The sequence below is a fragment of the Staurois parvus genome, unplaced genomic scaffold (genome assembly GCF_062004578.1).
Source record: "Staurois parvus isolate SC_StPar_1 unplaced genomic scaffold, SC_StPar_1.0 ptg000001l, whole genome shotgun sequence".
In the NCBI taxonomy this organism is placed as follows: Eukaryota; Metazoa; Chordata; class Amphibia; order Anura; family Ranidae; genus Staurois; species Staurois parvus.
The window spans coordinates 1,425,141-1,439,762 of record NW_028317797.1 but is presented as its reverse complement, the minus strand read 5'-3'; the positions used below and the strand labels follow the sequence as shown (position 1 = coordinate 1,439,762).

General features: G+C 39.1%; 1 protein-coding gene across 1 annotated transcript in view; it reads left to right on the top strand.

The window, feature by feature from the left end:
- SPRED2 (sprouty related EVH1 domain containing 2) overlaps positions 1–14,456 on the top strand; it is a 133,963-nt gene extending 119,507 nt beyond the window's left edge. Inside the window, exon 6 of the mRNA XM_089674684.1 lies at positions 1,907–14,456. Coding sequence (XP_089530810.1) covers positions 1,907–2,554 — 648 coding nt within the window. The 3' untranslated portion in view covers positions 2,555–14,456. The remainder of the gene's footprint in view (positions 1–1,906) is intronic.
- The last annotated feature ends 166 nt before the right edge of the window (positions 14,457–14,622 follow it).

The window sequence follows — 14,622 nt, the reverse complement described above, 5'->3', positions numbered from 1 at the left end:
TGGAGCCTTGTTATACAATATAAGACAAAGAAAGTCCGCATAGTTTAGTGGACCGATTACCTGCTAATGAATGACAGCTGTACTAAACTTTTAAAAATGCATTTGGTGATCGGGTCCAGCGTGTAGTGAATGAGCGCTGGTAATAGCGGGAAACGAGTTTACCCTCTTTTCCCCTGCTGTGTTTTTGTACCGTGTGTCGTTTTGGTCTTTTATCTTCAATAAAGTGGATCGTTGGTGCGCAGCCATCCGGACTTTCCTTGCCGCAGCATACGAGCTGAACTAGCACTCGGTTAGAGGATTTATATGGGGATGGGTTTGGAATGAGCTTGCCTGGAGCAGCAGAGTACTGGTTACAGTTTGTCATAGCACCTCATTTGTCAATGTCTGAAATGAGAATTGTGTTGCCCCTCTGTTTTGTTGTTAGGTTGGGTCTGAATTGGTCGCTGAGTGGGAACATTGACAACTATTTTAAAAACTGTGACAAATGACGATGTTTGTTGTGTACACATTTCTAGGCCATCCTTTATTTGGTTTTCTCATAGCAAGGCCAGGACGATGGACACATTTTTTTCCTGTGAGAGTAGTAATGTGAAGGTTGCAGAGAGCTGGGTGATTGTACCCTTTTGGGGAAGTGATAAGCAAAGGTGTTTCTCAGATCAACCATCTGTGGTTTCAATTAGGGATGCACCGAAAGTTCGGTCAGCGAAACATATCGGCCATTGCCGATAGGAAAAGTTTAGCCAATACAGGGGACTGTGTGTACTGAAGATGTGTGTGTGTGTGGGGGGGGCGGCAAAAGGCAAGAGAGGAGGAGTGTATACAGTGTCTGGCTGTCACTATATGTTAGTGCCAGTTCTTAAATGTAATTACCGGCTTTTTTTTCCTTCAATATAGCTCAGAGAATCAGCTGTCATTTATCCCAGCTAAAAGAAACAAAGTTTCCTTTTAGTTTCTTTTAGCTCCAGGGAAAGTGACAGCTAATTTTGTTAACTATAGTGAAGAAAAAAAAAGCAGGCAATTGCATTTTAAAATCGGCACCGACATATAGTGACAGACAGCAAAGGGAGCCTCTCTGTATACACTGCTCCCTCTCTGTATACACTGCTCCCTCACTGTATACACTGCCCCTCTCCTGCACCCTCCACTGCTCCTCTCCCCACCCTATCCCCCCTACAAAGAGGACCTGTCACTCATATGCTATCACATAGGGGACTGTTGGTCCCCTATGTGATAGCAATAAAATCATAAGTTAAAAATAAATAAAAATATACATGAAACTAGAAAAAAATAGAAAAAAAAATTGAATCTTCCCCACCCCCACATACACACACATTTTGGTTCAGTTTTTGGCCACATGCATTCTGAATTTTTGGTATCGGTTTTGCACCAGAATTTTCATTTTGGTGCACCACTAGTTTCAATTATTAGTGCACACTAAATAATACATCTGGAATGTGATTGCTGTAAGCAGTATACCCCCCCCCTCCTGTTTTTCCATTTGTTAGGCCCCTAAGAGCTCTGTGGCCCTCCATCCTACATTCTTTTCTCCAAGCCATAAACTCAGTCCTACCACAATGGTGGCCACAGACAAAGCCATATTTGAAAGCTGCGTGACAGGGCTTGTGTCTGGGCTGTATAGGACATAGTGGTGCAGCGGTAACTTGATCCTGTGGATTTACACTCACCCTTTGCTCTGGTGACAACTCTAAAATATTAGATTTCCCCTTTTAAAATACAGCAAATACAGCCTGGATGCGTACAGAAATACTGACATGAATCTGTTGAAAGCCAGGTTCATTCTGGCCATAGAATATTATAGGAAACTAAACCTAAAGATTTTTCTTATCTCAAGAGTTTCTGTTTAATAAGTAAAAATGTACTTAATTGTGCAATGTCTGTATTTCAGTCATTACCCAGGCCTCCTCGGCATGTCAGCTTTCCAGATGATGATGACGAAATCGTGCGCATCAACCCAAGGGAAAGAAACTGGCTCACTGGTTACGAGGACTATCGCCAGGCACCAATTCATCGCAAATATCCAGAAACTGATAACACAGACTCTTATGTGCGATTTGCCAAAAGTGAAACCTCAAAGCATGATTACAACTATCCATACGTAGATCACACGAACTTTGGCATGTGCAAGGACCTCAAGGGTCCGGTGATAAACACACAGCCCAGCCGTTGCAAATCAAGAAGGAAAGATGGCGAGAGGTCTAGATGCGTGTATTGCAGGGACATGTTCAACCATGATGAGAATGGTCGGGGTCAGTGCCAGGATGCCCCGGATTCAGTCCGAACCTGCATACGACGGATCAGCTGCATGGGGTTTGCAGACTGTGTTCTTTACCACTGCATGTCTGATTCAGAAGGAGACTATACAGACGCTTGTTCTTGTGACACCAGCGATGAAAAGTTTTGCCTCCGGTGGATGCTGCTCATCCCTTTGTCAATCATTGCTCCTGGCATGTGCTGTTACATCCCACTACGAGCTTGCTACAACTGTGGTGTCATGTGTGGATGCTGTGGGGGCAAACACAAAGCAGTGGGGTGACTGCGCGCAAGTCTGTGACTTCGTTTTGCAATTCTTTCAACAGTTTGCTGGGAATTGTTTGTGGACAAAACACTCCCAACAGGTCAGCCGGCATGTTCCCAAATTTAAAAAGCCGGCCACAATAGCCTCAGAATAGGCTCCTAGCAAACTCCTCTTATACTTAGAAGGCTGAAATACTAAACTAATAGCAAGATGGCTTTGAAAAGGAATGAGGGATGGAATGTGGAGATGCTGAATCTGTCAAACTGTTTTGGCAGTCTAATGTCACCTGTAAATAAGTTGTTTTTTGTTTTTGCACTTCCAGTAGTGTGATATTCAGACTCCATCTTTGAAAGGATGTGAGTCTGCAGGGCCCTGGAAGAAAAAGGGTTCATGTAGATCTAATGAGTATTTTAACCTGCAATCAGGTATTCTGTGCTTATCTTCTATAACATGGGTAACAAGAGTACCATCATGCAGTATTGCTATTTCTCTATTATGCCAAAACCAGCTTATTTATGTGTATGTAGTATTTGATGTCCATTACCATTTCTTTATTTCTCCCCTCTTTCTTTGCGTGTGTTCTACACCCTCGCTCTTTTATTGTCTGTTTCTGTTCTGTTGACTAAATTGACTTCCAAACTTTTCTTAATTTATACTGGATTCATTATGATGTTCTAGCAGTCAGTACACTCCTTGGTTGTGTAATGGCCTTTGCACAAAACCTTTATTTATAGTGGCTGTCATTTTGGTGGGGTTGGGTATCCATACCAAATGGCACTAGTTCCCTTTACATATTGCAGTAATATAAAGTTTAGATTCAGTTGTACTTCCGTATTCCCTATAATTACAGGAACTTTGGAGAGATGGTCTTTCTTCCTTACTGATAATCTTTGTTTTTTTGGAAAAGGGAATTTAATATTCACTAAGTGTTCTAGATTAAGTAACCTAAATTTCATTTCCAGCATAACCAAGCATTTTCCCCCTTCCGTGCTTCATGAATTCTTTTATTTGATAAACACTAATGAGCTTTTTCAGTAAGACAAAAAGATTTGTACAATAACCCATAGCAACCTATCAGAATTTATCTTTGGCTGATATGATTTTAGTAAATTGAAAGTCAATTTCTTCAAGTGGGTTACTGCCTATTTCCATAGCATCTTGCTCTTCTTAACTGAATTTGCCTGCAAAGTTGGAAACAGAAAGCTTCTGCAAAGTTATAGAGTTTTGAAAAGTTTTGTTGTACTGCAGCAGTTGTGTTTAATAATTATCAAATATATTCGAAAAAAAAAAACCTATTGTTCTTATGTTAAAGAAGACTTTGATGATGTAGGGAAAAAAAAGAACAGTGATATTACTGCAATGGTTTTCTGACGCTTGTAGTTATTTGGTAAACGTGCAAAAATTACTTGATTTGCGTGTAAGGTAAAATATTCAGAATTTGGCTTCCCTATAGATAAGAAATAAGAAATTTTGGTTACAATATTTATTTATTTTTATTTTTTTTTTTTTACTTTTTTCTCCATTTGTAGAGAGGCCTTGATTAAAGAGAAAAAAATCATCTGGTCCTCATTAACGTAAGCCCCTCATTAAAGTAAGTTATCTGCTACCACAGTGTCTGGTGACCCTTTATCTTTCCCTTTAGAATTCTGCTGCTTCTAGTTACCAAACTCTGGCACACCCTTTAGCTGCTGAAGTGCTTTGGCGTAGGTAAAAATCATGGAACATCCTATGCTGTGGCCAAATAAAAATGAAAGCCATAGGCCAGGCTATGGACAGCCATTTGCCACTGTCACAAACTCTGCAGTGTCTAGAGTACCCCCTGTAATACTAAATATTTTCACATTAATACCCACTGGCTACAGATGTCCTTTCTATTCATCAGTATCCAGTGCTCTGCCCCAGAGAGCATTTACCATTTTAGGATGTTCTGTACAAAATGGCCATTGAAGCCCTAGGGAAAAAAATGTAATGCCTCAAGTGCCTGCCACCGACAGCCATCATTGGAGTGAGCGTATGATGCTCCTGATTTTTAATTACCACCCACAGTAAATTTGGAAGCACTAATGCTACTGGTTCTGCATTTTGAGAAGCAATGATCTAAGATTAGAATATTTCAGTTTTGACTGAATTATATTTTATATATGCTGATCATAATGTGCCATCATACTACAACAACCGAGCGTAAAAAGCTGGGGGACAGCTGATCAGAAGAGATTCTCTTTAAGTACAGTTGCACAGGACAGTGATCATTTGTGTTAGTGATCTTAAATCAGTAGCTTTTGCTAAAGCATTTTTTATTTTTTTATTGGTACTGTAAAAATGAAGGTACCTGTAGATCTAAGATGGCCATCACAAGATTCAAATTTTTTTTTTTGTTAAATATGGCAACGATTTTCATAGGTGACCTACAGACACATGCTGGTGGACAATCCTCAGGGGAATTTATGATCAAATACCTTAAAAAAAAAGAAAAAAAAAAAAGGTTGGCTATTATTTTACCAGAGATTAGTCAACACTTGGGGGGAGGCAGTGTCTATAAGCACGTTCCCCCCTTTTGTAAGCAAAACATTAATGCTCAGCGAAGCCTTGTGTTGGCCTGAAAGACATCCACTAAATATCTGATTTCCATGCATTGAGGTTATTTTGGATATATACTCAGAACAAGGCCAAAATGTAAAAATACCCCTGTGCATTCCAATGCAGGACATTCATGTGCATTGTATTAAGGCAGTCTGTTTATTTGAATGGGTTGTCACTGCACCACAATGGAACTAAAATATCTCCCCTCCACCATGTTTGCCAATGCAGTGAACCGCAAAGCATTGTGGTGCATTGCAATGCTGATGTATTATTTTAGTTCATTGTGTTGCAATTTAATATGAAAGGCACCACAAAGTGGTCTTGGCATTACAATAACGCAGTGCATGGGTTCGAAGCTACTGGCTTAATGTTTATGTGAGAAATATTTCCTTTTGTTATCTGTTGCGATTTAAAGCCATAAAGCTGAACTGTAGGCATAGAAAATACCAACTAATGTAACTATTTATTATTAAATAAGAAATTTATTTTTTAAAGCAGCTGTTGCATGTACAAGAAACCGGTATCAACCTTCTTGAATCAACTGCACAATTGAAGTGGGGGAGGAAGGGCCACTGCTAGTTGGCAGTCAGGCTGTGAAGTAGTGGGCTCGTGCGATCATTAAGGGAAGAGAGCAAAGTGAGCAGAGAGATGACTTCATCCATCTACTGATACCTCATTGTCCACTCATCAAGCTGGAGGTGCATCAGAGTCCTGCTTTATTGCTGTAGCTGCTTAGATTCCAGAAGTAGCTGCAGATAATTACAGGTGTTTGCTTAGAGTTCAGTTTTAACTAAGAATTTGTTAAAGTAAATAAAATAAAGGTATGAGGTCCTGAGGCACAAATATTTAACTGGATAAGAAATCCATTCCTGCTTATTGGCTTATTGTTCCATTATAACTGAGAAAAATAACTATAGTTAGCTGATGGTACACTTTCAAAAAACCCTGAAAGTATTCAGAAATACTTTTGCAGCCTTATACAGTGAGGCCAAAAACAAAGTGCAGGTGTGATAATCCCCAAGCTATTCGCTTTTCCTTTTTATGTTTTCTGAACCCTTTAAACTGAAATCTAGTTGGATCAGACCCTGCGACTTGTACACCATCTTTTAGTCTTTTGGTTGTTCTTATGGGTACTGTAGGCCTCTTCTGTATACTCTAAGGTGTGTTCAACCTTTGAAGAGTGAGACTCACTTAAGTGATTTGGTAACCGCTCACAGGCCACAATGAAAATAAATGATTCCACATTGAACTTTTTAAAATTTTGAATATCATAATGAACATTTTCCTTCTGCAGCCGAGGGCCACAGGTTGAGCACCCCTGCTCTAAGATGAGTTGCATCCCTATAAGACAAATATTCATGGAGATGTCAAAGTAGACACGGTTGTGGTAAATTGTGTTTTCTTGCTCCAGTCCATATTTACTATCTAATAGCTACATGGCTAGATGTGTCACACTCTCACTTGTTTGACAGAAGTAGCTGGGCGTTAACTTGTGTTTGATCAGTGTAACCAACAGTGGTATTGGATATCCTATTAATCCTGAATGCGAATTGACTGACATCTGTTCTGACCCTTAATTGCTATTGTTTCCACAGGTTTGGAAATATCCTAAGCACTTGTGTCCCTGCCAAGCCCTTTAAACTACCCATGTAACTAAAATTACTTATTCAGCCATATTGGCCTAACCTGAATCATCCTGGTTAGCACTTGAATTACTATACAAACTGAAGCCAGTGCACCTAAAAATTACTAGTGCCTACCTTTTTTTTGCCTTTTCCACAGATAACAGAAGCATGTTTCACAGCTTCTTAAAAAAAAAAATGGGGACCCGTGACTGGTCCAGTTGTCTCCTGAATATGATAACTGGTCTACCTGTGCACATTATCGGGTAGCTGGGCTTGCTCCCATTACTTTTGACATCTGATAGATTATTCATGGTTCTCAAACATTGGTACCCCAAAGGTTAGTTATGATGGGTTTAGAAGATACTTCTGCTTATTACAATAAATTCATTGTAACTCTTTATCAAATAAGTTGTAGTTATTGAAAAGTTGCTTAGCAAGCAGTAATGCACAATTACTGGGTACTGGCAATAAATGTTCTCCAGTCCTGGGGTACTTTGGGTATTCGATGGTTCTCACCTTTTGTAAAGGAGTGTATACAAATGTTTTAAAATTCAGTGGTAGATTGCATTCAAAAAAGTAAAAAAAAAAAAAGGAACTGAAGTTTTTTGACTTCTTTGAAAAAACCTATCCTAAATAATTCCACTTTTGCCATAGCTAGGAGAGTTTGTTGACTCAAGAATCAAGAGTACAATTTTTACTGTTCCTGAAAAAATCCCTTTAAGATTAGAGAAAATATTGGGACAACTGAATCCCTTACCTTCTTTTTCTTAAGATTTATTATAGTAATTGTTCTCTTCAACATAAGATTTGGCATTTGTTGCTCTTCACTCATCGGGATAGTGACCTTCCCTTGTGTACAGTATCTTTCTTTAAAATAATACATAAGTAATGCATAATTTGTGAATCTAAAGTAGATTGTGCTAGGCCTTATTAATTGAAGTGTCTCAAATGTTCACCTCTGTTTCTCCTGCTAGCTACCGTAAGGCTGCCTTTCATTTTCTGGCTCAATTTAGAAACCAGATTGGAAGATTATGTTGGTTGTTATGGGCAGTCAGACAGTTGTGTGTCAGGCTCAGTAAGCCACCTTTTACGTGGAGTGCACTTTGCTTCCAATCAGCTTGCTCAACGGGTGGGTCTGTCTGCTGATCCCCCCCGCTGAGCAGGCGGATGACATGTCTGCTCCACTCTGCTGTATGGGTGGTTTGATGTAAACTGACCACCTGTCCATTTACACCACAACTGCCATCCAGTCTGCCCAGGGCGAGGAGAACAGATCCCCATCCATCTGTTTTTATCGGATTGTGGATGTAGGCAAGTCCGTTTACACCCACCACTCCATAGAGCAAAATCGAGAGTCTGATTGGGTCCGCCTGAAACACGGACAGGCAGACCCAATTGGAAAGTTTGTGTGACAGGAACCTTAGTCCCAAATCTTCAACAGAACTACTGATAAAAAATGTCTGGAGGCAGTGTGGCAGAAGATCAGGTGATCTTCAGTAGATATTTCTCTTTTTTAGGGGAAACTGCAGTGTTTTCTAACAGGAAGTACTCAGAACTTCCAACCACCCCATTTGCCAGACTAGGGAAAACACAGGAAAGCAATATTTTGCTGTTCCGCATCCTTGTCCTTCTCCAGATATCTGAATATTTAAGATGACCATGTTGTCTAGGTTCTATGTAAATCATACTGCTGTAATGTAACTGAACTTTTAGGACCAGAAAAATATAGTTTGCAGTTTTGCCTTGCATAGATAGAACATGAGTTTATGAGTAGGAATTTAATCATATTGGTCTCCAGTTTTACTTTGAGCTGTATAAATAGAAGGGAAGGGAAAAATTTACATTTTTTTTTTAACTAAACCTATTACAAGAGTAGCCAAATAATTTTTGTATCTGTAAAATAAAAAATAAATATAATTATATATATATATATATCTCTTGATTCAGCTCTAGATTACTAGCATAGTACAATCTAAATATTATGAGGCAGCTGGGGACTGGCTTATGAAAGTTGCCATTTCTGTTCCTGCCATAATGTCTCCTTGCAGTAAATGGCCAGCAGGTGTGTGCCTTTTCCCCATCCTCTGATTGCACATTGAGATTAGTCTTAAAGCATTTTTTTTTTATGCCAATAACGTTTGATTTTCATTGATTACCCACCTAAAAGTAACTATATAATGTTTTCTTATAGATCATAAATTCGTGTTTGGCTGCAATGCTGGACCCCTAGCGTGGAATGTGTTTCTTTAAATGCATTGGCTGGAATGTGTTCTTTGTGGCTTCTACACACTACAGTCATATAGTGTGGTTGGCAAGCAATGACCGCATTTGTCTACTTTCTGTGCTGCATCCTTTCATTATGAATGAAAATTACGTGATATTTTTATACACTTGTGGCCCAAACAGTGGACAGTTTTCAGGCATTCTTCAGACCTGGTTCACATATATGGAAATTAGATGTGTTTTGAACCGCGTCCAATTTGCATGACGTGAACCAAAAGCCTTTTCTATGGGGCTGGTACAAGTATGTGCAGGTCGGCCTCACTGTGATTTGTAAAAGAGTCCTGTGCCATTTTCATTCCGGTTCAGGTGCAATTTCCAGTGTCACTGTAACAGTTCGCATTGGAATCGCACCTGAACCACTGAACGAAATCACACCAGACGCTTTTACAGATCACACTGCAAACCGGCCCCACACCTATGTGTGAACCCAGGCTTAATGGAATTTGGCATGTCACCAGTGATACCAATATTATGTAACTTCAAAGAGTAGGCACCAGAAGGTATCTGCACATACAAGTCAAAAGAAAAACCTCTGTGTGGATAGAGGAACTCTGAAGTTGGGAACAGTTTGTACATCCACATCGACTTAAAGTGGAAGATAAGGTTAATGGCATGTATTCCTAAAAATGCTGCCTCTACCTCCTCCTACCTACTTTGCATAGCCTGTACTAAAAAGATCTGTGTGAATCCTTTTTTCTTTAATTTACTCCTGTGCAGCCACCTGATCCACTAGCTCCAGTCCCCGTATGTCACAGAGCGGCTGCTGCAGGGGCGAGGAGGGAGCACCAACAATGGGGGGCAGTGGCCAACAGGTGACATCAAGGCTCCAAGAATTCAGAGCCAATATCAAATGCTCCCTTGCAGCCATAGCTGCTGGATCATGTGACCATACTGTAGAGGATTCATTATTTATTTTACTTATTACAGATACTTGTATAGCGCCATCAATTTACGCTGTGCTTTACATATATATTGTGTATTCACATCAGTGCCTGACCCACAAGGAGCTTAATAAAAAGGTATTTACACAGATCTTTTTTTTTTTTTTCACCTAACTATACAGCATAGGTAGGAGGAGGGGGAGGCAGCATTTTAGGAACACTAGTCATTGGCCTTTACTACCACTTTAATCTCAGGAGTTGGCTTTTGCACATTCTCTTGGCATTTACACACTCGCCTGGCATCCCACAATGCAATGCAGGGATATTTTGAATGGCTACTGAAGTGCCTTCATTGGGCTGTAGGGTACCTAATTGTTTCAGATTGGTAGTTCTAGAGCTTGTGTTGATGCCAACATACAGTATGCACCCAGGCTTTTAGTCTCACTGGGTACGCAGAATTATTTTGTTGCTAGCAAAGGTATGTGTATGCACCTATTGGTGGCTTCTGTTTGTGAGATATATTCATTTTCTTTCATCTTGGTTCTGTAGGTGGTCATCTTTAATGGATAACTACTATTACACTGCACATCTCTTAGGTGGCCTTGGCACTGAAGTCTAAGAAGAAATTTAGTGAATGATATTACATACCTTTCTTGTCCAGACTGATATGCATAATATACAACAGCCTGTAGGCTCCCTGGGTCTGTTACCATTTTTCTTTGGCACGGAAAAATTTACTTCCAGTTGCTCCTGAAAGGAGATAGGTTTATTCCTCGATGTGTCGGGCCTGTCTACCTTCTCCCATCCATGCTTTCTAGAGGCAGGTGAGGTAACATCCTCTGTAGCATAGGAGGATGCAAGATACTATGTGATACAGGAATTCTGGGTGGAAAGCTATATAATGCCATTTCATTTTTATCAGGCTGCTTGAACAAGGCCACTTCACACTGTGGGGTTGATCTACTAAAGGCAAAAAGATGTTGCACTTAGCAAGTGCAGTTGAATCAGAGCTTAGTAAATTAGGGGAAATTCACTTTGCAAAGAATATTCAATCACATGCAAGAAAAGAAAAAAAAAACGCATTTTTGCATGCACATGATTGGATGAAGGAAGTCAGCAGAGCTTTCCCTAATTTAACTACATGTGCAGAGTGCACAGCCTATTTGCCTTTAGTAAATCAACCCCTATAAATGCCTTTAACCATCAATGAACATTGCTAAGCAGCATTTTTTTTTAACAGAATATTATCAAAATAATTACTTAAAAGGAAATGTTTATGGTGTGCCTTTGCTTCTGATTTGCTTTCGACACATGCAAAAATATTTATAATATTTTTTTATATTATAACCACTCTCCTCCCTTCCCCTTTTTTCTGCAAACTGGCTCCAGGACTTTGTGGCCCTAAAAACCACTATTACCAGAATAGGTAAAATTGCCTTCATGTTGTAGCCAGTTTGGAAATGCCTGGGTACTAACAATGTTTTCAAGTTCCATATAAAGTTAGACGTTTGGCGTCCTACAACTGCGGTCACTGCATGACAAGCTCACTACATGATAACCACTATAGCAAAAACAGTGCATACATTTACCCCTAAAGTGGAACTCCAGCTGCTTTGGAAAGAATGTGGAAAACCTTGAATCTTATCTTTCAGCTTTTTATTACTGGTTTGTGGCACCAGGACAGGAAATGTTGAATCTTGCAATTGGGGATGATGCAATAAAAAGCTGAGATGGTTCAAACACTTCCCCTGGTATCAAAAAACAAACAAAAAAAACTTAAAAATAAATATGCTAGAGTTTCACTTTAAACATTTCATCCAAGTTTGTGTATTCTCAGCTGTTTCTACAACATTCCTTATGCTCTGCTAGTGAAGCTTCTGCTTGCTTCAAGTTTTAACACTTATGCTTCGGAAGTGATAAACTTTGTAGGAAAAGTGTTTTTTACCCTCAATTCTCTGATACAGAATACATTTAGAATCTAGCTCAAGAATGTCCCCAGTAGCTGTAGCAATGGCCATTTTTACTGATTTGTCTAACTTTTTTTCTTGTACAATTTGAAGCTCACTTTTTTTTCTATGAAACAAAAGTGTGGCCATATAAATCACTTGGTGCCTGTGAATAATGCACCAAAAAACAACGCCTGTATGTGAGCATGCTGAGGGGGGGTTGTTTTTGGTCATTGTCACACGAGCAAACAACAACATGTAACTTTTTGAATGTTAAGAACATTTCATACTTCAAATTACTATTCTATCGCTGAAAGAACAACACTAATCAAATTTATTTTGCACCTATTCTTAAATTTATTAGCATCCTTACCCATGTTTATACCCATCTTTGTTTAGATAAAGGGACGTGTGTTGATTCTGCAGCACTTACAGATGCATGTTTACCCACTGGTGGGCAGCCTGTGGTGCTGCAGTCATTTTTATGTCTCCCATGATGCTAAGCTAGTCGCTGAATATCTGTTCTTGGTTCAAATTGACAATTTTGGCATTATTAAATCATGAAATCCTTCTTCCTTCCTAGCAGGTCAGTGTATTTCAATCATTTGGAAGGTATTCATCTTTTGGAAGCTCCAGCGCAGGTATGGTTGTACAGATGATGTAGAAGTCAAAATCACAATACAGCTTATCAGCCCCCGACTGAGCACCAAGCCCCATGCTCTACAGGCAGGTCATATATGGAGTGAATTGAAATTCACTAGATTCCCCCAACCCCCCCCCCCTCCCCCATCAACACAGTGTTGACTGAGGAACCCCTCCCACCAAGCCATTGCATTTTCCTGGCGGGGGAAGCTATGACAAAAATCAATTCCAATTCTTTCCAACGGCTGGAAACGAGATGAAAATGTGAGGGAGGGACGTTTTACTTCTACCCAAGTTGATGGGTCCATCAACTTAGGGATGTTCAGCCTGCCCATACATGGTTAGAATCTCAGTCAGTTCCTGCTGAACCGGCCGGCATTCGTACCATCTATGGCTGGTCTTAGTTTGTTTTACAAAAGCTAAGTTTCAATGGTGCCACCATACAGCCTTTTAATAAAGGTCTAATCTATCATCAATTTTTTTGTATATAGGATAATGGCGATTTCCATGGCTAGATGTAGAGCAGCAGATCGAAAAATCTGGTTGTATAGAAATGGTGTAGCATCATTTTCTGACAACATGAGTTGCCCTTCACCAGGTCAAAAAGCTTGGGACATGCATTGAGCATCCAATCCTTTTTTAAATAGATGATTAAGTCTGTGAGCAAACCTGATTGATGCCAGTGCATTCACTGAACATTCAGTTCTTATGGTCTACGGCTATATTTAAGTGGGTTTCCACACAAAACGCAAACCTTTCCTGCACCTTTTGACTGTATTTCTCTTGTAGTGTGCCACAGGGGTCCCCCTCCAACAGCAGGTCTCTATGATTTACTTATAGAGTAGATTTAAAGGGGTTCTTTTGAGGAACAACTATCCTTGACTGCTTTGTAGGTGCATTTTTCAGGGCTTCATCATTTGGCAACTCACTAACTTGCAACATGCATGTGTATCTCAAGTGTTGGGATACCCAATATGCACATGCTTATTCCAGGTCAATGAAACAAGGACCCTGTATGAAACACCTTTAAAACCAAGTCCGTAGCAGGTCCTATATCTAAGAGGTTCCCTTTAAACTAGACTATGTTAACAGATTATAGGTCATAAATGGGATCAAGTGCAGTGTTTCATGTTGTTTATACCAGCACTTGTCTTTGCGTGAGAAAGTCAGGGCCTAAATTCTTGAATCTTGCCTAGAAAACCATATCTTGCACCCAAAGCTGCTTTCAAAATTACAACAGACCTGGCACCAAAAGAATATCTCCCAAATGTTTGGACATCCTAACCTTTCATCCACTGTAATTTGAATAGTATGGTTAAGGTTTTCTGGTTTACCCTAAAAATATGTTGAATTTTCATTACATAAATGTTGCATTTGGATAAACTTGGTTCCATTTAAAGGACGAGTATATGGTTTATAGATTCTTTAATATACATTTCAATCAATTCACACTGCTCATACATATTTTATTTTTTTTATATCTGTGGTAAGGGATTAACCAGTTTTGTACATGGTCTGTATCTTGAACATAAATGTTTTGTTTTATGTTTATTTTACTTTCAGCTATTGCTCACATTAACAAAAGAAAGTGCCTAAACAGTATATTCATTATGTATCTGTATACTAATAAGTAAAACCTGTTGTAGTAATTTTTTATAAGCATTTTTACCTCTGTGTAAAAAAACAAAAAAACAAACCTATACATACAAGTGTAATGATGTACATTTTTAGTTAACTTTTTTAATTGTTTCTAATATGTATGATCAACGTAGTTATTGCTTTACCATGTAAATACAAATACATAATATGAGAAATGTTTTGTCTTAAGTTACTTTTTATTGACAAATCTCAAAAGTTTGGTGACTATTAAGTTTATGTACAAATGTATAGTAATTTTAGGTGCCTCTTCTATTGGCAACATGTATTGAAGTTGCAATAAAGTGTAAGCACTCCAACATAAAAATGTTCTTGTAATTTCTCATGCATGTAACTGCTAAAAATTGAGATACTGAATTCTTTTTATGGGAACATAATAAAAGTGCTCATAGCTACAGTATTAGAACTATAGCAAAATAGTAAAGGATAAGTTCACCTATGTGAGCATGTTACACCCATATTTGGGGTGTAAC